At 36.8% G+C, this 26052-nt stretch overlaps 1 protein-coding gene across 1 annotated transcript in view; it reads left to right on the top strand.

Annotated features, from left to right (window-relative positions):
* The window catches only part of LOC309654096 (cyclin-dependent kinase 20-like), a gene marked incomplete at its 3' end in the record, with an annotated part of 51588 nt that extends 26065 nt beyond the window's left edge, over positions 1–25523 (top strand). The window contains exons 7-9 of the mRNA XM_082478728.1: positions 13206–13247; positions 20927–21012; positions 23529–25523. Of these exons, the coding sequence (XP_082334854.1) occupies positions 13206–13247; positions 20927–21012; positions 23529–23568 (168 nt within the window). The remainder of the gene's footprint in view (positions 1–13205; positions 13248–20926; positions 21013–23528) is intronic.
* Between the last annotated feature and the right edge of the window lie 529 nt (positions 25524–26052).

Here is a 26052-nt window from a genome sequence, read left to right as displayed (position 1 = left end):
TTTGCCCTGGAGATGTTTACTACAAAGCTAAGGGGCTGAGCAGAGCTTAATAGCCAAGTAGACAAAAGTTGGACTGCAGGGCCACCAAGGAATGGAGCCCTGTGAATCCTCTTACGTTGGGTGGGTTATCAAGTTTCAACCTAAGAGTGAGGGTGGTCTGAAAGTAAACAGTCCCTGAACTGGCTGCAGCTGCCCAGTTACTGGCTGGGAGTAAATGAAAATCCTTTCTGGAGAAGGTTAACAACTCCCAAGGCCTCTCTTTTCAAATACAGTGTTCAGCACTCACTTAGAGATAAGTAGGCACATGAGGTAAGATGATATGAACTACCCAAGGCAATCTACAGATTCAGTGCAATCCCTATCAAACTACCATTGGCATTTTTCACAGAACCAGAGCAAATTTTTTTTTAAATTACATGGAAACACAAAAGACCCCGAATAGCCAAAACAATCTTGAGAAAGAAAAATGGAGCTGGAGGAATCAGACTGCCTGACTGAAGACTATAGTACAAAGCTACAGTAATCAAAACAGTATGGTACTGGCACAAAAACAGAAATATATATCAATGGAATAGGATAGAAAGCCCAGAAATAAACTCACGCTCCTATGGTCAATTAATCTATGGCAAGGGAGGAAAGAATATACAATGGAGAAAAAAACAGTCTCTTTGATGAGTGGTGCTGGGAAAACTGGACAGCTACATGTAAAAGAATGAAATTAGAACATTCTCTAACACCATACACAAAAATAAACTGGAAATGGATCAAAGACCTAAATGTAAGTCCAGACACTATAAAACTCTTAGAGAAAAACATAGGCAGAACATTCTTTGACATAGATCAAAGCAATATCGTTTTTGACCCACCTCCTAGAGTAATGAAAATAAAAACAAAAATAAACAAATGTGACCTAATTAAGCTTAAAAGCTTCTGCACAGCAAAGGAAACCATCAGCAAAACAAAAAGATACCCATAGAATGGGAGAAAATATTTGCAAATAATGCAACTGACAAGGGGTTAATCTCCAAAATATACAAACAGCTCATGGAGCTCTATGTCAAAAAAACAAACAACCCAATCAAAAAATGGGCAGAAGATCTAAACAGACAGTTCTCCAAAGAAGATATACAGATAGCCAAAAAGCATATGAAAAGATGCTCAGCATCACTAATTATCAGAGAAATGCAAATCAAAACTACAATGAGGTATCACCTTGCACCTGTCAGAATGGCCATCATCAAAAAGTCTACAAACAGTAAGTGCTAGAGAGGGTGTGGAGAAAAGGGAACCCTCCTACACTGTTGGTGGGAATGTAAATTGGTACAACCACTATGGAGAACAATATGGAGGTTCCTTAAAAAACTTAAAATAGAGCTACCATATGATCCACCAATCCCACTCCTGGGCATATATCTGGAGAAAACCATAATCCAAAAGGATACATACACCCCAGTGTTCATTGCAGCACTATTTACAATGGCCAGGACATGGAAGCAACCTAAATGTCCATCAACAGAGGAATGGATAAAGAAGATGTGGTACATATATGCAATGGAATATTACTCAGCCATAAAAAAGAATGAAATAATGCCATTTGCAGCAAAATGGATGGACCTAAAGATTATCATACTAAGTCAAGTAAGTCAGACAAAGACAAATATCATATGATATCACTCATATGTGGAATCTAATTTTTTTTAAAAAAGATACAAATGAACTCATTTGTAAAACAGAAGCAGACTTAATAGATATCAAAAACAAACTTATGGTTACCTAAGGGGAAACGTGGTGGGGAGGGATAAATCAGGAGCTTGGGACGAATACACACACTACTATATATAAGATAGATAACAAGGACCTACTGTATAGCACAGGGAACTCTACCCAATATTCTGTGATAACCTGTATGAGAAAAGAATGTAAAAAAGAATGAATATATGTATATGTATAACTGAATCACTTTGCTGTACAGCTGAAACTAACACAATGTTGTAAGTCAACTATACTCCATAAAAAAGAAAAAAAGATAACATGAACTAGAACCTGCAGGATAAACAGCTGACAATGTCAGTAGAGCCCCAGGGGATTTGGATATTGTAGTTAATAGACACAAACACTAGCACACCTGTGGTTGCCCTGCTCAAGGAGATAAATTTCAACAGAGAACTTAAAGCCGTGAAAAATGACATACAGATTTGGAAAAGAACCAAGTAGAAAGAAATTCTGGAGTAGCAAAACTGAATAACAAACGTTAGGACTCAGCGGATGAATTTAATAGCAGAGTGGACAGTTGAATCCCACAAAAGTCTGGGGTGGGTGGGGGGAGCTTGTGGGCCACTGGCAGTGTTCTTAACTTCGGTGGTGACATGAATATTTACTTTGTAAAAATGTACTGAGCTCTTATGTTTATGTCTTGTGCAATTTTCTATGTATATTATATACATCAATTAAGAAGTTAAGAGTATGAAAGAATTAGTGAACTGGAAGATAAAAGTAATTATCTACAATGGAATGGGGAGACGAGGAGTGGTAAATGTGGAAGAGAGGCTGAGAGATGGAGACCAGTGCTTCTCAGACTTGAATGGGATGTGACTCACCTGTGGATCTTGTTTAAATGAAGATTCTGATTCAGTGGATCCCTGGGGATGCCTGAGATGCTGAGTTTTTAGAAGCTTCTTGAGAATATTGATGCTATCAGGTCATAGACCACACTTTGAATGGCGAGGCCATAAAGGATCCATGAAAAAATTTTAGTATTTGTTTATTTTATATCCTAGGAGTAGGTGAGGCAGGGGCGCATAGGAAACATTTGAAGAGATGATGGTAGAGATTTTTCCAAAATAGACTAAGGACAGTACTCCATGGAATCAAGAAGGCCCTGCAAACGCCAAGCAGGGTAAATAAAAATAAATCTGCATATAGACCCATCAGAGTGAACTGAGATAACTGAAGACTAAGAAAAATGTATTTAATAGCAGCGAGAGGAAGTAAAATGACCTTCGGTGTAATACTAATGAGACTTCTTCAGGCAGAGGGAAAATGATCACAGACGAAATGTCAGAGAAGCAGGAAAGATCGATGAGCCGCAACAGTGGTAAATATGAGGAAATCTAAATATTGACTGTATAAAACAGCAACAACAATGCCTTGTGGACTTTAAACTATATGTAGAAATAAAATGCATGACTTTAGCATTTAGGCTAGGGGAGGTTTATGAGGAACTAAAAGGTCTAAGCTCCTTGAATTGTCGGAGAAGATTAAATGTACCAATTAGCAGTATACTTTATAAGGCAGGCTGCAAATAGTAATCTCTCGTCTAACTCCTAGAAGAATAGTATACAGCATATAGCTTCTAAATCATAAGAGGAAGATGAATGTGTTTTGTGGTTGCACCATAGGGGGCAGGATCAACCTGACCCAAAATGTGGCTTGGTTATTGTTGACTGAAAAAAAAAAAATGCACAACCTAAAAGTTGAGAGTTATGTTTTATTGGGTGGACTTTCTGAGGACTGCAGGCCCGAGACATGGCATCTCAGATGACATTGCAGAAACTGTTCCGAAGAGGCAAGGGTGGGGAGCCAGGATATATAGGAGATTCTCAACGAAAGACCAGGTAGTCAGAACATCAAAAGATTACTGTTAATAAAAGAAAACCAGATTTCTCAAGTTATGGAATTTAGCACTTTTCTATGTTTGGGAAGATGCAAGAGCCTGGGCTCACTGAAATCATTCCTTTGATATGCACCTTAAATATCTGGGGCCAGTATCCTGTGTTTTCTCATCCTGTGTTTCCTCAGGGTACACTGGCAGAGCCAGGGGCTGCGGCAGTGGCTGAGGGTTTGGCAGTGAGCAGCCCATTTGTCTACATCCTGGGTTCCCTTAGGGCTCACCCTCCGGTGGCTGTAATATGATGGCTTGATGGCTGCAACATCCTTTGTTTACTGATATGGCAGGCAACATTTTAGTTCTCATTATCAAGACTGATGATGCCACACATGCAGCGAGTGGGAGTGAAAAGGTCAATTTTTCACATAATGAGACTTTGTTGGGAGAGCAGGGTGGGCTCCCAGGAGGCAGCTCTGGAAATGGCTTGAGGAAGCAGGGAGGAGTTACTGACTCTGGCTTTCCCTGTGGTTTGGGAGGTGGGGTTCTTACCCTGGGCCAGGGTTTACTGGTGTGAATTCTCTGCAGGTGCCCCTTTCTTATCAGCTTGCCCTGGGGTAAGAGAGGGGGGGTGGTCCTTAAAGGCTATCAGCTGTCAAACATCAAAAATGGAGTAAGTTATTATGATGCATTTCTGATGTTTGATGACTGACAGGTGCATGTTTCATTTCCCTGAACCTGAACTTGTATAAGTAGGCCATATGGTCCTCTGTGAGGCCTGCGTTCTAAATTGGCAGATGAAGGGAAGTTCTCTTGAATGACTTGCTCAAGAGCTTGGTGTTGTGTGTTTTTTAAAGTGAAATGAGAGTCTTGGTCACTGTTGGTAATGTCTGGGTCTCCAAAGGGGATAGGAGTGCCTGCTATGTGCAGACATGTGTGACTATCATTTATATTTGGGGTGTTTGGGGGGCAAGAGGTCCTGAGGTCTTCCTCCCAAATGGGAAAGCTTGGATGAGAATTTAGTTTCTGCGTTGGCTGGCCACATGGCCATGCCACTGGCAGTGGCCAAAGAGTGTAAACATGCTGGTTGTTTGCTGGGGCATCAAGGGCTAAGGTGACTGAGATGACAGCCTGAAGGTCAACCATTTGTGTGGACTGTTGTGTCTGTCCTTTATCAGGGACACCCGGTAAGGTAGGGGCAGCAGCAGTGCTCTGGTGGGCCGTGTGGCATGGGACAGTGGCAGTGCTCTCTATACCACGAGAGAATTCCCTTTCTTGTCTACTCAGAGGGTGGCCTGCTCTAGTGTCATTGCCTGTGGCAAGGGTCTGAGGACAACAGGAAGCTACTTCCTCCTGCACCAGATGGCCAGGCCTGCCTTCATCCTGAAGATGTCATTTCTGTCTTAGCAAGGAGGCTCCAGTGGCTGTGCGGAGCCTGCAGGATGCTACCTCCACGTCCCAAGGCATAATACGTACCTGGGAACAGAGAGTCACCTGTGATCTGAACCTGAACCTGTGATCACCTCTGTCACCACTAGGGCCCAGATGTAGCCTGCAGCTTTCACTTTGATGGTGTGTTGTGCGGGGCTGAGGTTGGTAGGTTTTGTATCAGAAGCACTGATTTTCTTGAGGTTGCCCTGTCGGAGGATGGGGCAGGATCAACCCCCTACACAAAATTTGGCTCAGATTTGGAGACTGCTGACTTTACACATGCACCAGTGGGGTACGGAAAAGGGTATCCCCCCAAAATTCAGGTCTACCCAGAGCCTCAGAATGTGACCTTCTTTGGAAATGGTGCTGCTGCGATGTATGTATGTATGTATTTATTTATTTATTTAACATCTTTATTGGAGTATAATTGCTTTACAATGGTGTGTTAGTTTCTGCTTTATAACAAAGTGAATCAGCTATACATACATATATACCCCCATATCTCCTCCCTCTTGCATCTCCCTGCCACCCTCCCTATTCTGCGACGTGTTTAGTTAAGGATCTCAAGATGAAATCATCCTGGATTTAGTCTGGGCCCTTAATCTAACGGTATCTTGCTAAGAAGAGGAGAGGGCACAGAGACACACACAGAGAAGCCATGTGCAGATGCCGCAGACATTGGAGTGTGCTGTTACACGCCAAGGAAAGCCCTAGAACCTTCAGAGGAAGCAGAGCCCTGCTGGTACCTTGACTTTGGGCCTCTAGCCTCCAGAACTGTGAGGGAGTAAATTTTTGTTTTTTTAAGCCACCCTGTTTTGTTACTTCAGCCCTAGGAAATTAATACAAGACTCATCTAAAACAGAACACTTAAGGAGGATGGAATTAAAAGGATGGGAAAATGACAGGTGTTGGAGATGTTAACCAGAAGCAAGCTCACACAGCTGGTAATGTTAGACGAGAAGACCGGAAGATCAAAGTTTTTACTAGATCTTAGGGGTCATTTCAAAATAATAATTTGATCAGCCTCCCAGAAAGATACAGCGAGGCTAATTTTGAATGCACTTTAAAGTATGGCCTAAAATATATATGGAACAAAAATGTGTGGAATTTCAAGGAGAAATGGTTAAAGTTACAAGCATCACGAGAAATTTCTGTTACCTGGCTAAAGAGAGATGATCTGGGCGGGCCCACTTTAATTCCATGAGTGCTTCAAAGGCAGAGAGTTTTCTCTGACTGGTCACAGAAGAGGAAGTCAGAGACTCACGGGTGCGGGGGCCTCACGTGCTGGCTGCCAGGCTGTCGGTGGGCCTGAGAACAAGAATAGTCTCTGCCACCAGCCAGCAGGCAGGGAAACCTTAGTTCTGTAGCCACAATGTCCTGGACTGCCAACAACCTGAATGGGGCCCCAGTGAGAACCCAGCACCTTGACGCCTTGGCTTAGCTTTGTGTGACTTCGTCTCACGGGTTATTGGGAAGATGATCTACATATAGGTCTGTGGCTCATTTCAAGTTAAATTATATTTGTGTGCATGGTCAGCGTCAGGGTTCATTTTTATTTACAAATGGGTATCCAGAATTTGTAGGAAAGACCATCCTTTCTTCATCAAATTATATCATCACCGTCGTTTGTCAAAATATCAAATGACTGTATGTGTTATATGTGTTATATGTTGAACATGTGGGTCAGTCTCCACTGATCTGTTTGTCTGTCCTCATGACAGTAACACAGGGTCTTGTTTCCCACAGATTACAGTTAAGTCGTGACCTCCAGCATTTTCTTTTTTGGAAAATATATCCATTTCCATAAAATTTGTCAAGTCAGCTTGGAAATTTCTACAAAACTGCTTACTGGGATTTTGATTACTTTGAATCTATAGATTGATTTGGGGATAACTGACATCTTAATGTTTAGTCTTCTAAGCCATGAACATGGCATATATGACCCCATTTATATAGGCCTTCATTTATTTTTCTCAACAAAGTTTTGTAGGTTTAAGTGAACAGGGCTTGCACATATTTTGTTAAAATTATTCGTAAGTATTTTTATACTATTTAAATGTTATTTTAAAATTTGATTTTCCAATATTTTCATTGCTAGTATACAGCATATATAGAAATACATAAATAATTGTATGATCAAGCCACCCAAGATGGCTCTTCTCTTGCTCGCTGTACAACCCCTGCCCGACCAGTCCTCCTTCATCTACACACTACTCACATCACCAACCTTCCCTCCTAATACATACTAGCCCCCGGCCCCAGCTAGTGATTGTTCTAATCTTTAGATCAGAGCATCTCCACCGTGATAGCTTATCAAAGGGACGGTGAGGGACGTGCCCCTCTGCTTGTTTCCCTGGTAACCGATGAGCCAACCTGATGTCAATTCCCCCTATAAGCGGTAACCTCCCCGAGCCCTGGAAGCAAAGACTACTACCATGTCCTGCCCGCTGTCTGCCGCACACCGTGGAGTGTTGCTCCAGGACATGTAAGCTCCTCCATCCATTAAACCATTGATGTCTATGTCGCTGACTCCAGGCTCTTTCTTCGGTCTCGAGGCTGGGCAAGTGCAGGGCTTGCAGGCCTGTAGGGTGCAATGCAACAGTAATAAATAGGGGAATGTATAGTTTTGTATTTACAGAAAAAATTCTGTGCATACTATATGTAGCATACATAGAAATCATTTGTGTATAAATATAAATAGAAATGCATTCGATTTTTGTATATTGACCCATATTCAACTGCCTTGCTAAATTTACATATTAATTCTTTTTTTCTGTGTGTGTGTGTGTTTTGAGCACTTAGAGTAAATCTAATTTCTTGTTTTTTTAAACATCTTTATTGGAGCATAATTACAAGGTGTTAGTTTCTGCTGTATAACAAAGTGAATCAGCTATATGTATACATATATCCCCATTTCCCCTCCCTTTTGCATCTCCCTCCCACCCTCCCCATCCCACCGCTCTAGGTGGTCACAAAGCACCGAGGTGATCTCCCCGTGTGATCCAGCTGCTTCCCACTATCTATCTGTTTTACATTAGGTAGTGTATATATGTCCATGCCACTCTCTCACTTCGTCCCAGCTTACCCTTCCCCCTCCCCATGTCCTCAAGTCCATTCTCTACATCTGCGTCTTTATTCCTGTCCTGCCCCTAGGTTCTTCAGAACCTTTTTTTTTTTTTTTTAGATTCCATATATATGTATTACCATATGGTATTTGTTTTTCTCTTTCTGACTTCACTCTATATGACACACTCTAGGTCCATCCACCTCACTACAAATAACTCAGTTTTGTTTCTTTTTATGGCTGAGTAATATTCCATTGTATATATGTGCCACATCTTCTTTATTCATTCATCTGTTGATGGACACTTAGGTTGCTTCCATGTCCTGGCTATTGTAAGTAAAGCTGCAATGAACATTGTGGTACATGACTCTTTTTGAATTATGGTTTTCTCAGGGTATATGCCCAGTAGTGGGATTGTTGGGTCGTATGGTAGTTCTATTTTTATTTTTTTAAGGAACCTTCATACTGTTCTCCATAGTGGCTGTATCATTTACATTCCCACCAACAGTGCAAGAGTGTTCCCTTTTCTCCACGCCCTCTCCAGCATTTATTGTTTGTAGACTTTTTGATGATGGCCATTGTGACCAGTGTGAGATGATATCTCATTGTAGTTTTGATTTGCATTTCTCTAATAATTAATGATGTTGAGCATTCTTTCATGTGTTTGTTGGCAATCTGTGTATCTTCTTTGGAGAAATGTCTATTTAGGTCTTCTGACCATTCTTGGATTGGGTTGTTTCTTTTTTTGATATTGAGCTGCATGAGCTGCTTGTAAATTTTGGAGATTAATCAATCCTTTGTCAGTTGCTTCATTTGAAAATATTTTCTCCCATGCTGAGGGTTGTCTTTTCATCTTGTTTATGGCCTCCTTTGCTGTGCAAAAGCTTTTAAGTTTCATTAGGTCCCATTTGTTTATTTTTCTTTTTATTTCCATTTCTCTAGGAGGTGGGTCAAAAAGGATCTTGCTGTGATATATGTCATGGAGTGTTCTGCCTATGTTTTCCTCTAAGAGTTTCATAATATCTGGCCTTACATTTAGGTCTTTAATCCATTTTGAGTTTATTTTCATGTATGGCGTTAGGGAGCATTCTAATTTCATTCTTTTACATGTAGCTGTCCAGTTTTCACAGCACCACTTATTGAAGAGGCTGTCTTTCCTCCACTGTATATTCTTGCCTCCTTTATCAAAGATAAGGTGACCATATGTGCGTGGGTTTATCTCTGGGCTTTCTATCCTGTTCCATTGATCTATATTTCTGTTTTTGTGCCAGTACCATACTGTCTTGATTACTGTAGCTTTGTAGTATAGTCTGAAGTCAGGGAGCCTGATTCCTCCAGCTCCGTTTTTCTTTCTCAAGATTGCTTTGGCTATTCAGGGTCTTTTGTGTTTCCATATGAATTGTGAGATTTTTTTGTTCTAGTTCTGTGAAAAATGCCTGTGGTAGTTTGATAGGGATTGCACTGACTCTGTAGATTGCTTTGGATAGTAGAGTCATTTTCACAATGTTGATTCTTCCAGTCCAAGAACATGATATATCTAGAGTAATATAATTATATATATATATATATGTATTATATATATAATATATTAGAGTTAGATATATTTATAAATATATTATATATTATAATTATGTTATTTATATAATAAATATAAAATAAATACATTTATATTATAATTATATATTTATAAATATATATTATATAATATATATTTTTTATATATATAAAAAATATATACTTTGTGGTATAAAATTGGTTAAATCAGTCAGAAAATAACTACCCATAAGGAATAGATTTATAATTTAACTACATTAAAATGTAAAAGTTCTGTACATTAAAACACTATTTAAAAGTTGAAAGATAAAGTAATGAGTGTCAGAGAATATTTTCTAAAGATATAAACAATAAAGGATTAAAATGTATATAGATATATATATTTTTAAATTTAAACATATAATTTTAAATCTCTTTGATTCAATAGGAAGGCAGGCAACGTATAGAAAATAGGTGGTGCTTCATAATAGAGAAAATAAAAATGGCCAAAAAGATATGAAAATTTACTTAAAATCATTATTATTCAAGGAAGTGCATATTAAACTATGGTGAGATACCACTCTATCCCCTCAGACTGGCAAACATTAAAAACCTTTAGAGTTATGAGTGTTGTTGAGGATATGTCACAACAAAACTCATTCAGCACTGGAGGCAGTGCATATTAATCCGTCCCTTTGGAAAACAAGTTGTTATTAAATGGTAAAGTGGTGATATTCCTATCACCACCCCTAGGAATATATAACTTTGAGAAGCTCATGAGCACATGAACCATGACAGTATGAACAAGATTGTTCATAAAAGCAAGCATAGTAGTCCCAAATTAGAAACAACCCAAGTATTCATAAATAGTAAAATGGATAAATATGCTGCAGTAGAGTCATACAATGGAAATATTATACAGAAATGCAAGTAAACAAACTAGAGCTCCATACAACAACATTGATGAATCTTACAAAAGGTTGAACAGAAGAAGGCATAAAAAAGTAAATCTATGATTCCATAGATTCCATTTATATGCAACTCAGAAATAAGCAAAACTAACTTGTATTGTTTAGAGATATAAACATAGGAGATAAAATCATAAAGCAAAGCAGAGAAATGATCACTATGACAATCAAGATTGTGATTGCACATAAACTGGAGCAAGAAGGTTTTGATCATGAAAGAACACTCATATTCTTTTTGGGGACCTGCAATTTTTAATTTCTTAAGCTGGGTAGTAATTACATTAGTGTTTGCTTTATAATACTTTGTTAAATTGTACATCTATGTTTTGTTTGCTTTTGCACATACATTGTGTTTAACAATAAAATTTTTTAAATTATATATTACTTATATGTTGTAAAAAGATTTACCACAAAATTCAACAGTTTAAGTAGGCAAATACTTATTATCTCACATATTTTCTGAAGGCCAGGCCTTTGTGAGTATCTTAGCTGGGTGGCCTTGGGGTCAAGCCATAGGCCAGAGCTGTAGTCATATGGCTTGACTGGGGCCGGAGGATCCACTTCCATGAAAGTTCACACACATGTCTGTTGGTTGGGGGCCTCAGCTCCTTACCATGTGGGCCACTTCACAGGGCTGCTTGAGTTTCCTTACCACATGACAGCGGACTTCCTCCAGAGTGAATGATTCAAGAGAGAAAGAGAAGAGAGCAATGCCTTTCATAACCTAGTATCAGAAGTCAAACATTGTCAATTTGCCACATTCTATTCATTAAAAGGAAGTCATTAAAGTCCAGTCCATGATGAAGATAGAGGAATTAAACTCCATCTCTTCAAGGGAATGGTATCAGAGTATTTGTGGACATATTTTAAATCACCATAAATTTTATCAGAAGTCTACTATAAACGAATTCAATGTAGAGTACCTATATTAGGAAAAGTATTTGCAACATATAGGAAAGCAAAATGACTTAATCTATTATAAATGAGGATAGGAACTCAATATACACACTGAAAAAAGACATGAAAAAATTCTAATGAGCATATAAGAGGAAAAATATAAACAATGCTAGTGAAAATGAAAATCTGAGGTTTTACAGCTTTTCTGGAAGAAATGTCACATATATTGTATATTAGTGTGGAGACTTAAACCACTTAATATACAAAGAATTTATTTCTTTAAAAGGGAATAAAGACACCGACCTACTAGAGAATGGACTTGAGGATACGGGGAGGGGGAAGGGTAAGCTGGGACAAAGTGAGAGAGTGGCATGGACATATATACACTACCAAACGTAAAATAGATAGCTAGTGGGAAGCAGCCGCATAGCACAGGGAGATCAGCTCGGTGCTTTGTGACCACCTAGAGGGGTGAGATAGGGAGGGTAGGAGGGAGGGAGATGCAAGAGGGAAGAGACATGGGGACATATGTATATGTATAACTGATTCACTTTGTTATAAAGCAGAAACTAACACACCACTGTAAAGCAATTATACTCCAATAAAGATGTTTAAAAAGAAAAGGGACCAATATGTATAAAATATGTATGGAGATGTTTATTTTACATTATTTGTAGAAGAAAAAAGCTGAAACAAATGGAATGACTAATAAGTACAGAAATGTTTGAATACATTATGACACATCCATGATGTGAAAACATTTTTTAAACTTTCTATTGACAAATAGTGTACATACAGAAAAGTGCAATATTGCATGCATAAAGCCCAAAGAAATATCACTATCTGGTCATACTCATGATATCAGCATTCTAATCAAGAAAGAGAACAATGTCAGAACCCCCAAAGCCCTCTCAGCTTCCTTGTAGTCTCAAACTTCTCTGAGTAACCACTATCCTGACATCTGAGAACATAGATTAATGTTGCTTTTTTTGGTACTTTGCATGCATGAAATCATATAGTATGTTATGTGGTATATTATATAGTTGACGCTTGAACAACACTGCTTTGAACTGTGGGTTCACTTATTAGTGGGTATTTTTCAATAGTAAATAGTATAGTACTACACAGTCGGTGGTTGGTTGAATCTGCAGATGCAGAGGAACCAGGGATATGGAGAGTTGACTATAAGTTAAACATGGGTTAACTCCCATGTTGTTCAAGGGTCAACTGTAGTTTTATTTTCCTTTGTATTCTATTTGTCAGATTCATCCATACTACATGTAGTTATAGGTAATTGATTCTCATTGCTGCATAGTACTTTATTGTGTCTCAACTCATTTATCCACAACAGTTTTAACAGGTATTTAGTTTCCAGCTTGGGACTATTATGATTAGTGCTATGAATATTCTAGTACATGTCTTTTGGTAAATAAATGTGCACATTTCTGATAGATATATACCTAGGAGCAGAATTGCTGGGTCATAGGATATGCATGTGTTTGGCTTCAGTAGACTCTGCCAAGCAGTATTCCAAAGTGGTTGGACCAATTTATGCTCCCAGTAAGAGTGTATGAGATTTACTGTTGTTCCACATTCATACCAACACTTGCTTTTTCCATGTTTTAGATTTCAGCTTTTGGATGTGTGTCATGAAGTGGTTCTCATAGATTTTCTTCTAGAAGCCTAATTGTTTTTTCTTCACATTTAGGTATGCAATCCATATGGAATTGATTTTTATGTATGGTATGAGGTAAGTGTCAGGTCACACTTATTTTTTCATATGGATATTCAATTGACCCAGCACCACTTATTGAAAAGATCCATCTTTACCATACTATTTTGATGATGATAGCTTTTTAGTATAGTTTGAAATCAGGGACCATGATACCACCAATTTTGTTTTCTTATCAAGGTTGTTTTGACTATTTGGGTCTTTTGTGTGGAAAGATACACTGTGTTCATGAATTGGAAGAATTAATATTGGTAAAAATGACCATACTACCCAAGGCAATCTGCAGATTCAGTGCAATCCCTTTCAAAATACCAACAGCATTTTTCACAGAACAGCAATAAATTATTCTAAAATGTGTGTGAAAACACAGAAGACACAGAATAATCAAAACAATCTTGACAAAGAAGAACAAAGCTGGAGGTATCATGCTCCCTGATCTTAAACTATACTGCAAAACTATAGTCATCAAAACAGTATGGTACTGGCACAAAAATAGATACATAAATCGTTAGAACAGAATAGAGAGCCCAGAATTAAACCCACACTTATATGGGCAATTCCTCTATGCCAAAGTAGGCAAGAATATACAATGGGGAAAAGATAGTGTCTTCACTAATTGGTGTTGGATAAACTGGACAGCTCCACGAAAAAGAATCAAACTGGACTACTTTCTCACACCATAAAAAAAAAAAAACCAAAAAACTCAAAATGGATTAAAGCCTTAAACGTAAGACCTGAAAACATAAAACAACTAGAAAAACATAGTCAGTACACTCTTTGACATTGGTCTTAGCAATATATTTTTGGATATGTGTCTTCAGGCAAGGGAAACAAAAGCAAAAATAAACAAATGGGACTACATCAAACCAAAAAGCTTTTGTATAGCAAAGGAAACTTTTAACAAAATGAAAAAACAGCATGCTGAATAGGAGAAGGTATTTGCAAATGATATCCAATAAGGGGTTAATACCCAAAATATACGAAGAACTCATATAACCCAAAAGATCTCATATAACCCAATACCAATTGAAAAATTTGCAGAGGACCTAAATAGACATTTTTCCAAAGACATACATATGGCCAACAGACACATGAAAAGATGTTCAGCATTACTAAATATCAGGGGAATGCAAATCAAAACCACAATGAGATATCACCTCACACCTGTCAGAATGGCTATTACAAAAAGACAAGAAATAACAAGTGTTGGTAAGGATGTAGAGAAAAGGGAACGCTTGTGCACTGTTGGTGGTACAAATTGGTGTAGCCACTATGGAAAACAATATGGAGGTTCCTCAAAAAGTTAAAAATAGAACTACTATATGATCCAGCAATTCCACTTTGGGTATTTTTCCAAAGAAAACAAAAACATTAATTAGAAAAAATATATGCATCCCTATGTTTATTGCAGCACTACTTACAAGAGGCAAGATATGGAAACAACCTAAGTATCCATCAATAGATAAATGGATAAAGATGTGGTATATTATACACAGTGGAATATTACTCAGCCATAAAAAAGAATGAGATCTCTTGTGATTTCGATGTGACAACATGGATTGACCTAGAGGTTATTATGCTAAGTGAAATAAGTCAGGCAGAGAAAGAAAAATGATGTATGATTTTAACTTATATGTGAATGTAAAAAACAAAGCAAATGAACAAATGAACAAAATAGAAACAGTCTCTTAGATACAGAGAAGAAATAGTGGTTGCCATAAGGTAGGGGGTGGGGGGTTGAGTAAAATAGGTGAAGGAGATTAAGAGGTGTAAACTTCCAGCTGCAATATAAATGAGTCGTGAGGATGAAATGTACAGCATGTGGAATATAATCAGTAATATTGTAATATCTTTGTATAGTAATATACTGTAACTAGATTTATCATAGTAACATTTTCTAATGTATAGAAATATTGAATCACTATGTTGTACATCTGGAACTAACATAGTGTTGTAGGTCAATTATACTTCAATTAAAAAAAAAAAACTAGTTCTTTGAAAAGATCAATAGAGCTGATGAGCCTCTAGCCAGGCTAACTAAGAAAAAAAGAGAGAAAATACAAATTAGTAACATCCAAAATAAAGGAGGGACATTACTACAGATCCCATGAATAGTAGAAGGATAATCAAGGAATACTATGAACAACACTATGGCCACAAATTTGATAACCGAGATTAAATGGAGTAATTCCTTGAAAGACACATCTGCCAAAACTCACACAAGAAGAAAGAGATGCTGAATAGGCCTGTATCTATTAAATAAATTGAATCAACAATTAATAACCTTCCAAAACAGAAAGCAGCAGGCTCCGATAGGTTCACTGGTGAATTCAAACATTTAAGGAAGAAATTATGCCAATTTTATACAATCTCTTCCAGAAGATAGACACAGAGGGGAAACCTCCTAACTCATTATATGAGGCCAGCATTACCCTAAAACCAAAACCAGATAGTCTTTAAAAGAAAACTACAGACTAATATCTCTCATGAACACAAATGCAAAAATCCTCAACAAAACATTAGCAAATCAAAACCAAAAATGTATGAAAAGAATTATACAACATGACCATGTGAGATTTATCCCAGGTATGCAAGGTTGGTTTATCATTTGGAAATCCATTAATATAATCTATTACATCAACAGTCTAAAGAAGAAAAATCACATGATCATATCAATAGATACAGAAAAAGTATTTGACAAAATCCAATACTCATTCTTGATAAAAACTCTTAGCAAACTAGGAACAGAGGGGAACTCTCTCAAATTGATAAAGACCATCTATACAAAATCGATAGCTAACATTATACTTAATGATGAGAAACTAAGTTTTTCCACTAAAAGCAGGAACAAGACAGATGTCCTCTCTCACCACTCCTTTTCAACATCATACCAGAAGTTCTAGATAACTCAATAATACCAAAAAAGGGAAATAAAAGTTATACAGAGTGTAAAAGAAGAAATAAAACTATCTTTGTTCATGGATGACATGATTGTCTATATAGAAAACTCAAAAGAATTAACAACAAAATTTCTGGAACTAATAAGTTATTACAGCAAATTTGAAAGATGTAAGGTTAATGTACAAAAGGTTAACACTTTCCTTATGCCAGCAATAAACAAGTAGAATTTTAAATTAAAAACATATTGCCATTTACATTAACACAAATACTTAGGTGTAAATCTAACAAAATACGTACAAGATCTATATGAGGAAAACTACAAAATTCTGATGAAACAAATTTTAAAAAGAACTATATAAGTATAGAGATATTTCATGTTCATGGATGGGAAAACTCAATTTTGTCAAGATGTTGGTTCTTCGTAACTTGATTTATAGATTCAACGCAATCCCTATTAAAATGCCAGCATGTTATTTTGTGGATGTCAACTAAGTGATTCTAAAGTATATCTGGAGTGGCAAAAGACCCAGAATAGCCAGTATTGAAGGAGAAGAACAAAGCAGAAGGACTGACACTGCCTGACTTCAAGACTTACAATAAAGCTATAGTAACCAAGTGTGGTGTTGGTGATAGAACAGTTAAATAGACCATTGGAACAGAATAAAGAGCCCAGAAAGAGACTCACATAAATATCACTATATTTCTGTGAAAATATCACTGATCTTGATGAAATACAACGGTAAAATGGAGAAAAGACACTCTCTTCAACAAATGGTGCTGGAACAACTAGACAGCCACATATTAAAAAACATAAGAATCTAGAGACAGACCTTTCAAAAAAATTAACTGAAAATGGATGATAGACCTTAATATAAAATGCAAAATTATAAAACTCCTAGGAGTTAACACAGAAAAATTCTAGATGGCTTTTGGTATGGTGATAACTTTTTAGATACAACACCAAAGGTATGGTCTGTGAAAGAAATAATTGATAAGGTGGACTCATAAAAAATTAAAAAAAGGAAAACCTTCTGCTCTGTGAAAGACACTGTCAAGAGAATAAGAAAACAGCCACAGACTGCGAGAAAATATTTGCATAAGATTTATCCAATGAAGGACTGTAATTCACAATATACAAAGAACTCTTAAAATTAAATAATAAGAAAATGAACATCCTGATTTAAACATGGGCAAAAAACCTGAACAGATACATCATTGAGGAAGATAAACAGATACCAAAATAGCATACAAAAAATGCTCAACATTATATGTCATTAGGAAATTGCAAATTAAAACAATAGTAAGATACCACTACACACCTATCAGAATGGCCAAAATCTGTAACACTGACAACACCAAATGCTGACAAGGATGTGGAGCAAGAGGAACTCTCATTCATTGCTAGTGGGAATGCAAAATGGTACCACCACTTTGGAAGACAGTTAAGCACTTTCTTACAAAACTAAACATACTCCTACCATATGATCCAGCAGTTGCACTACTTGGCATTTACCCAAAGGAATTGAAAAGTTATGAACCTGCACGTGGATGTTTATAGCATCTTTATTCATAATTACAAAAACTTAAAAGCAACCAAGTTGTCCTTCATTAGGTGAATAAATAAATAAACTGTGAAACATCCAGGCAATGGAATATTATTCAGCACTAAAAAGAAATGAGCTTTCAAGCCATGAAAAGACATAGAAGAAACTTAAATGCCTATTACTAAGTGAAAGAAGACAATCTGAAATGGCTACGCACTGTATGGTTGCAATATATGAAATTCTAGATAAGGTAAAATTATGCAGACAGTAAAAAAGAACAGTGGTTTCCAGGGGTTCAGAAGGAGGGAGGAATAAATAAATTTGTGGAGCACAGAGGATTTCTAGGGCAGTGTAGCTGTTCTGTATGATACTATAATGGTGATACATGTCATTATGCATTTGTCAAAACCCACAGGGTGAACCTTGATGAAATTTTGGTGATAATGATGTGTCAATGTAGGTTGATTATCAAATAACCTGCAAATGTACTCTCTGGTATGAGACATTGGTAGTGGGGGAAGCTGTGTGTGTGTTGGGGCAGGGGGTAACTTTTATACTGTCTCCTCAATTTTCCTATGAATATAAAATAAATAGAGCTTCTTAAGAAAATATTTTCAAATTAAAAAATAGAAAAGGAGAGATTCCTAACTCATTTCTGAGGCTAGTATTAGCCTTAAAAGGCCTTGTAAGAAAGTTACAAATCAATATCCCTTATGAAAATAGACATAAAATTTTCTAATAAAATTATGCAAATTAAATCCAGAAATTTATAAAAGGAATAATACATCACAACCAAGTGGGGGTTTTCTTGTGATGCAAAGCTAGTTAAACAGACAGAGATCATTGATGCAATCCACTATATTAATCAACTAAAGGATGATTTGGCAATTGTTTTTCAGTAAAGAACCAGATAGTAAATAGTTTAGGCTTTGTGGGTGACATACAGTTTTTATAGCATATTCTTCTTCTTTTTACAATACTTTAAACATGTGAAAAAATCATTTTTTGGCTTGTGGCCTCTAAAGAAACAGTCAATGGGCAGGATTTGGCCTGTGAGTCACAGTATGCTGACCCCTGGACTAAAATAATTAAAACCACATGATTATATCAATTGATACAGAAAAAGAACTTGAAAAATTCAACATCCATTCAGCATTAAAACTCTAGTAAATTAGGAATAGAAAGCATCTACAAAAAAATTCTATAGCTAACATCATACTTAGTAGTGAAAGATTTAATGTTTTACCCCAGGATCAAGAACAAAGCAAAGATATATATTTTTTCCACTCCTATTCAACACCATAGGTTGGTTGACAAGCCAGTGCGATAAAGCAAGGGGAAAAAAGCTTAGAGATTGGAAAGGATGACATGATTGTTAAAGTAGAAATCTCCAGAATCTATTTTAAAAGCTACTGGAATGAATAAGTGAATGTAGCAAAGTTGCATAATAAAAGGTCAATGCACAAAAATTAAAATGTAATTTATATAATATTAATGAAAAATAGGAAACCAAATCTGTTTCTTAAATACCATTTACAATAGCTTCTTTTTAAAAAAGGAAATACTTTGATATAAATCTAACAAACGTGCAGGAGCTGTACACTTAAAACTAAAAAAAGCTAATGAAAGAAATCAAAGGATGTCTAAAAAATCTAAATAAATGGAGAGATATATCATGCTCATGGATTGAAAGACTCAATATAGTTAAAATGTCAATTCTTTAAAAAATGATCTATAGATTAACACAATTCCAATAAAAATCCCAGCGTCACTCACTGTATATATTGACAAGTTAACTTTAAACTCTTTATAGAAAGTCATAGGAATTAGAGTAGCCAAAATAAATTTGAAAAGAAAAAAATTTGACTTTAAGACTTACTGTAAAGTCACAGTTATTAAGACAGTGTGGTAATGGTGAGATGATAGACACGTAGATCAATGGAACAGAACAGAGAGTCCAGGTATGAATCCACACAAATACAGGCTTTTTTACTAAGGTAAAATTTACATGAAATGAAATTCATCATGTTAACCATTTTTAAGAGTACAATTCAGTGCTATCGTTAGTACTAAGGTCCGTAGTAATTTCCTCACTTTCGTTTCTGATTTTAGTAATTTGAGTTTTTCTCTTTTTTGGTCACTCTAGCTAAAGGTTTGTCAATTTTGTTGCTCTTTTAAAATAAATTTGGTTCCTTTATTTTCCCTCTTGTTTTTCTATTCTCTATTTATCTCCACTCTAATATTTATTATTTCCTTCCTTGTACTAGTTTTGTGTTTAGTTTGCTCTTCTTTTTCTAGTGCTTTACGGTGCAAAGTTAGGTGACTGATTTGAGATATTTTTTAATGTAGGCATTTAAAGCTATAAATTTCCCTCTGAACTTATCTCACTGCATCCCATTAAGTTTTGGTATAGCATGTTTATGTTTTTGTTTTCATTTGTCTTAAGGTATTTTCTAACTTCTCTTGCGATCTTTTCTTTGGCCCATTCGTTGTTTAAGAGTGTGTTGTTAGTGTGCACATATTTGTGAATTTTCCAGTTTTCCTTCTGTTAGTGTCAGGGCAATTTCATAAGAATTTCTTGACTTACTTGGGCAAGGGAAGAAATTCATGAGTAGACCAGAAGAAGCAGAAATTTTGTGGAATGGATTCTGGCTCTCTTCACAGGGCTACTTTTTTCACCATTTAATAAAATAAGGTTATATTTTACTGAAATGACTCTCTCCAGCATTGACAGTGACAACTACAGGGAAACTTAATTTTTGATCCTGAGATGGGGGGGAGGAGAAAAGGTCAACTAGAGACCTGCCTTCTCCCATAAGAATGAGAGATGATAATACAGATGCTCATTCCTTCTACTCCAGCAATAAGATGTAAACCTTGCATTTGGTATGGTCTGGAAATAGAGCACTTTGTTTAGTCAGATATTACTGTTGTCAGAAAGTTACATACTTTCGTTTAAAATGCCAACTTTTCTACGTTTCACACTAGTAAAGGCACATATAAGTTGATTTTATTTATAACGGTCATGAGATAATGATAGCTGTAGTACCATAGTTCATTTCACCGCATCTCCAATTCCTAGAAATTCGACTTCATAGAAATGCCCAATGAACAACTGACTGGTAGCAGTTTAATGGTTCTCCTGTGAGACCTCTTAGAACTGATTTCAGATTGGAAGTATTACTACAGTGAGAAGTGAATTACTATAATACCTTTTCTGTTGGCTAACATTTTACAAATTTTTCTCTGAAGGGTTTCACAGATGTGATTTCAGGATGGAGTTGGAAAAGTGAGAGTCCACTACTGCAGAAGAAACAAAAGGACAGGTTCCTCTTCAGGTATATAATACCATAAATAAATGATCATATTCGCCACTTTTTGAAATTACGATGGCTATCCTCAAGGGGAAATTGGAAGAGGTGGATTTCGAATTGCCAAAATATCTTGGCCTGTTTTTAGTTTCCTGAACAAGGTGCTGAGCTAGAGGAGCCCTGAAGTCCATTGCATCTCAAGGTTTTTAGTCTCCCTGACCAGAGAGCACAAGGGAAGCTGGCAGCCATTTCGGGGCTGATGGAGATGTCCTGGGTTTACAGATGCCAAGCTGGCAAGCCCCAAGCTGGCTCCATGGGGTGAGCCTCTGCTCTCAGGACATGCTGGAAGCCACCCCCAATTAGGACATAACCTGCACTGAGGTTAATTACTGAGGATATGGGTACCCTGTGGATATTTTCAGAAATGCCGAAGTTCACACACTGTGGTTGTTTGACTATAATGGCTAATAAACTTTAACAATGTTTTTGCAAGGAACTTTATGACAAACACCATACTAGGCTGATTGTATGGCATTGTTAATGGTGTCTTCATGAAATTTATTACATATATTTATTTACTCATGAACTATTAATAATTTATGGGACATCATATTTGCTTTCTAATCCTAGTGATATTCTTTCCTACCAGAACAAAAAATTAATTCTGTGTCAAAGAAGCCTTGGTTTGATTAGATTCTTATGGAAATACTCAATACTGATAATCCTCTAACAGATGTATTCTCACCAATTTTTCTTCTATTATGAAAAATTGTGTCACATTTTATATTTATATACAAAGTGTGTGTGTGTATAGAGACAGAGGGGTTGGCTTTCAACTTTCAGAAGTGACCTAAATTTGTTTGTATTCTCATTTTGTATTATACAACCCTAAGCCATTATTAATATTTTACTTCATTTTAAAGTAAAAATAAAATGATGGTGTTGGTTTTGAGGCTTCAAGTTGTCTCAGGGATTGAGGCAGGAGGTAGATGGGTCCCAGGCTGAACAGTTTCTCCCCTGTGGACAGGAACTCCATAATAGCAGGAACCCCATAAAAGCAGGATGATGGAGGAGGTTGGGCCCTGCTCAGATAAGAGATAAAAGACCACATGTTCCTCATTCTTGAAGTCAAGGAGACCTTCTCGACTACACATGCACAGAAAAGCTCCATGGAGGTCAAAAAGGGAGGGGGGGCCACCCCAAGTAAGTGATGTCAACTACCTATAGGCCTCTTCACCAGAATCCAGCTTGGCTAAGAGATGCGCACGCACACATGGGAGGACCCTGAGATAAACCAAATACAGACTCAGAAGCAGGCAAAGCAAGATGATTGGTCTAAGGAAACCCAGAAGAAATGCCCCATAAAAGTGATACAAACTACCACGAGGGTGCGACTCTCTCTCTGAGCCCACCTGTGTGTCCATCCACATGTACTGTACTCTTTTCCTCCTAATAAACACTTTACTTGTTTCACTACTTTCCGTCTCTATGTGGAAATTCATTTCCACACAGCTGACGGGCCAGGGACTTGTCACTGGCCACTGGTCCCTGGCAGTGTGGTGGCTAGGATTCAGCGCTCTCACTGCCATTGCCCGACCTCAATCTCTGCCTGGAAACCGAAATCCTGCTTCAAGCCGCTACAGGCCAAGGCCACCTGCGATCAGGATGATGCTGTTTTACCAAACAAACATTCTTTTCACGTTAACAGGTTTAAAAATTGCTCAATATCAAAGTATTTCTTCAAGCCATCCTTTAAGAAATTAGATTTCCCCACAAATGCAGAGCTTTGAATTCCAGCATATAATTTATTAAATTCTTTCTTCATACTTGAAATAATCACAAGAGTTGGTGGATGCCACATTTCTGAAGCCCTGACATTAAGGAACTAAGCTGAAAGGATATTTCCCAGGCTTAGGGTTTCAGGAAATTGCAGGTGGAGTAATGTCAACAATTCACAGGACTCTGATATAGATCACTAGTTTTCATTCTCCCAAATAGAAAAACTCACCATGTGACCCTTCATTGGCTGCTCTAGTAAAGCAATTTGAATTTTGCTGACCTAAAGTAAGTGAACAGTTTATACAAGCTTTAAGTATTGGTCATTTGAAAGAATTCTCTTGTTTCTGAGTATCGTGCCTTTTATGTTTCTAATGATACTTGCTTGGAATTCCTAAAAAATATAATTATTTTTACTTTGGAAAGTGCTGAAGTATAGAGTACAGTATAGGATAGGTATGTGGTATGAGGTTTGTTATTTAATTTCCTTAATTTAGGGTTGTTAATAATTTTCCTGAATCAAACCATTTCATTTGTATACTGCCTTTGTCATGATTTTGGAAATGTACTCTATGTCTTATTGTCATTATTATTCATGAAATTCTTTAGGAATTTACATTCTTTCTTCGGTTGGGCTGTGCAAATGGAAAGCCACTTTTCTTCCTGCCATGTAAAAATTTATCCAGCCCACCATAGATATGTAAAACTGCATGAGATTTTTTCAAAGAGAAAAGTTAATACACATCTTTCTTTTTTTATTTCCACAGTTACCTGAACCATAACCATTTTATTTTGAGGGATGATTAGTGTACTGAAGGAGAGTGATGATGGCAACTGCTTTTCTTGCTGAACTTGAGAAGATAAAAAAAATAAAGAGGTGAAGAACAGGTTAGTGAGGTAAGATTATATTTTTATTTGTTATTTCCATGCTACTGAACCTCAGTATTAAAAATACTTCAGATTAAACATTATCTTCCTTATGATAGCAATTATACTGCCCTTGTGAATGTTTTACTATACCTTTAGAGCTATGAATCTGAGATTGTAAGTCTCCATGTCATGATAGGAGTTACTCATCTGTACTTTTGTCCAACTCTCCCATTTTTCTGCCATGTTGCCTATTTTTCATTAATTTGCAAGAGTTGTTTATATATTCTTTCAATGAGCTGTTTGATACTTACAGTGTAAACTGCTGATCACTTTTTTTGTGGTGGTTTATGATAAACAAAGTATTCCATTTTAAGTTCCTAAACATCAATATTCTCTTTAAAGCTTAGGGCTATTTATTCATTGTTTTGGTGACACATTACAATTTTATTTCATTTTCTTACTTTTAAAGTTGAGGTAAAATTCATACAACATTACATAAAATTCACACAAAACAAACCATTTTAAAGCAAACAATTCAGGGGCATTTAGTATTTTCACAATGTTGTGCAAACACTGTCTCTATCAAAACGTTCATCACATATTCATCGCCCCAAAAGAAAACCCCATACTCACTGAGGAGTTACTCCCCACCCCCCTTATTGTTAGGGCTGAATAATATTCCATTGTATGTATACACCACAATTTGTTTATCCATTCATGTGTTGATGGACATTTGGGTTAACTTTTTGATTATTGTGAATAGTGCTGCTATGAACATTCAATAAGTTTTTGTGTAGACAGATGTTTTAAATAATCTTGGGTATACACATAAGAGTGGAATTGCAGGGTCATGTGGTAACTTCATGCTTTCCAAGTTGGCTGCACTATTCTACAGTTCCACTACCAATGAATGAGGATTCCAATTTCTCCACATTTTTGCCAACACTCGATACTGTCTGCCTTTTTAATATATCCATCCATATAGGTGTAAAGTGCTATCACATTGGTTTTTTATTTTAACATCTTTATTGGAGTATAATTGCTTCACAATGGTGTGTTAGTTTCTGCTTTATAACAAAGTGAATCAGCTATACATAAACATATATCCCCATATCTCCTCCCTCTTGCGTCTGCCTCCCACACTCCCTCTCCCACCCCTCTAGGTGGTCACAAAGCACTGAGCTGATCTCCCTGTGCTGTGCGGCTGCTTCCCACTAGCTATCTATTTTACATTTGGTAGTATATGTAAGTCCATGCCACTCTCTGACTTCGTCCCAGCTTACCTTTCCCCCTCCCCTTGTCCTGAAGTCCATTCTCTACGTCTGCGTCTTTATGCCTGTCCTGCCTCTAGGTTCTTCAGAACCTTTTTTTTTTTTTTTAGATTCCATATATATGTGTTAGCATACAGTATTTGTTTTTCTCTTTCTGACTTACTTCACTCTGTATGACAGACTCTAGGTACATCCACCTCACTACAAATAACTCAGTTTTGTTTCTTTTTATGGCTGAGTAATATTCCATTGTATATATGTGCCACATCTTTATCCATTCATCTGTCGATGGACACTTAGGTTGCTTCCATGTCCTGGCTATTGTAAATGGAGCTGCAATGAACATTGTGGTACATGACTCTTTTTGAATTATAGTTTTCTCAGGGTATATGCCCAGTAGTGGGATTGCTGAGTCATATGGTAGTTCTATTGTTAGTTTTTTAAGGAACCTCCATATTGTTTTCCATAGTGGCTGTATCAATTTACATTCCCACCAATAGTGCAAGAGGGTTCCCTTGTCTCCACACCCTCTCCAGCATTTATTGTTTGTAGATATTTTGATGATGGCCATTCTGACCAGTGTGAGGTGATACCTCATTGTAGTTTTGATTTGCATTTCTCTAATGATCAGTGATGTTGAGCATCTTTTCATGTGTTTGTTGGCAATCTGTATATCTTCTTTGGAGAAATGTCTATTTTAGGTCTTCCGCCCATTTTTGGATTGGGTTGTTTGTTTTTTTGTTATTGAGCTGCATGAGCTGCTTGTGTATTTTGGAGATTAATCCTTTGTCAGTTGCTTCATTTGCAAATATTTTCTGCCATTCTGAGGGTTGTCTTTTCGTCTTCTTTATGGTCTCCTTTGCTGTGCAAAACTTTTTAAGTTTCATTAGGTCCCATTTGTTTATTTTGGTTTTAATTTCCATTTCTCTAGGAGGTGGGTCAAAAAGGATCTTGCTGTGATTTATGTCATAGAGTGTTCTGCCTATGTTTTCCTCTAAGAGTTTGATAGTGTCTGGCCTTACATTTAGGTCTTTAATCCATTTTGAGTTTATTTTTGTGTATGGTGTTAGGGAGTGTTCTAATTTCATTCTTTTCCATGTAGCTGTCCATTTTTCCCAGCACCACTTATTGAAGAGGCTGTCTTTTCTCC

This window comes from Balaenoptera physalus (assembly GCF_965194825.1).
Source record: "Balaenoptera physalus genome assembly, contig: HAP1_SCAFFOLD_1942, whole genome shotgun sequence".
In the NCBI taxonomy this organism is placed as follows: Eukaryota; Metazoa; Chordata; class Mammalia; order Artiodactyla; family Balaenopteridae; genus Balaenoptera; species Balaenoptera physalus.
This window is presented reverse-complemented; position numbering and strand designations above follow the sequence as displayed.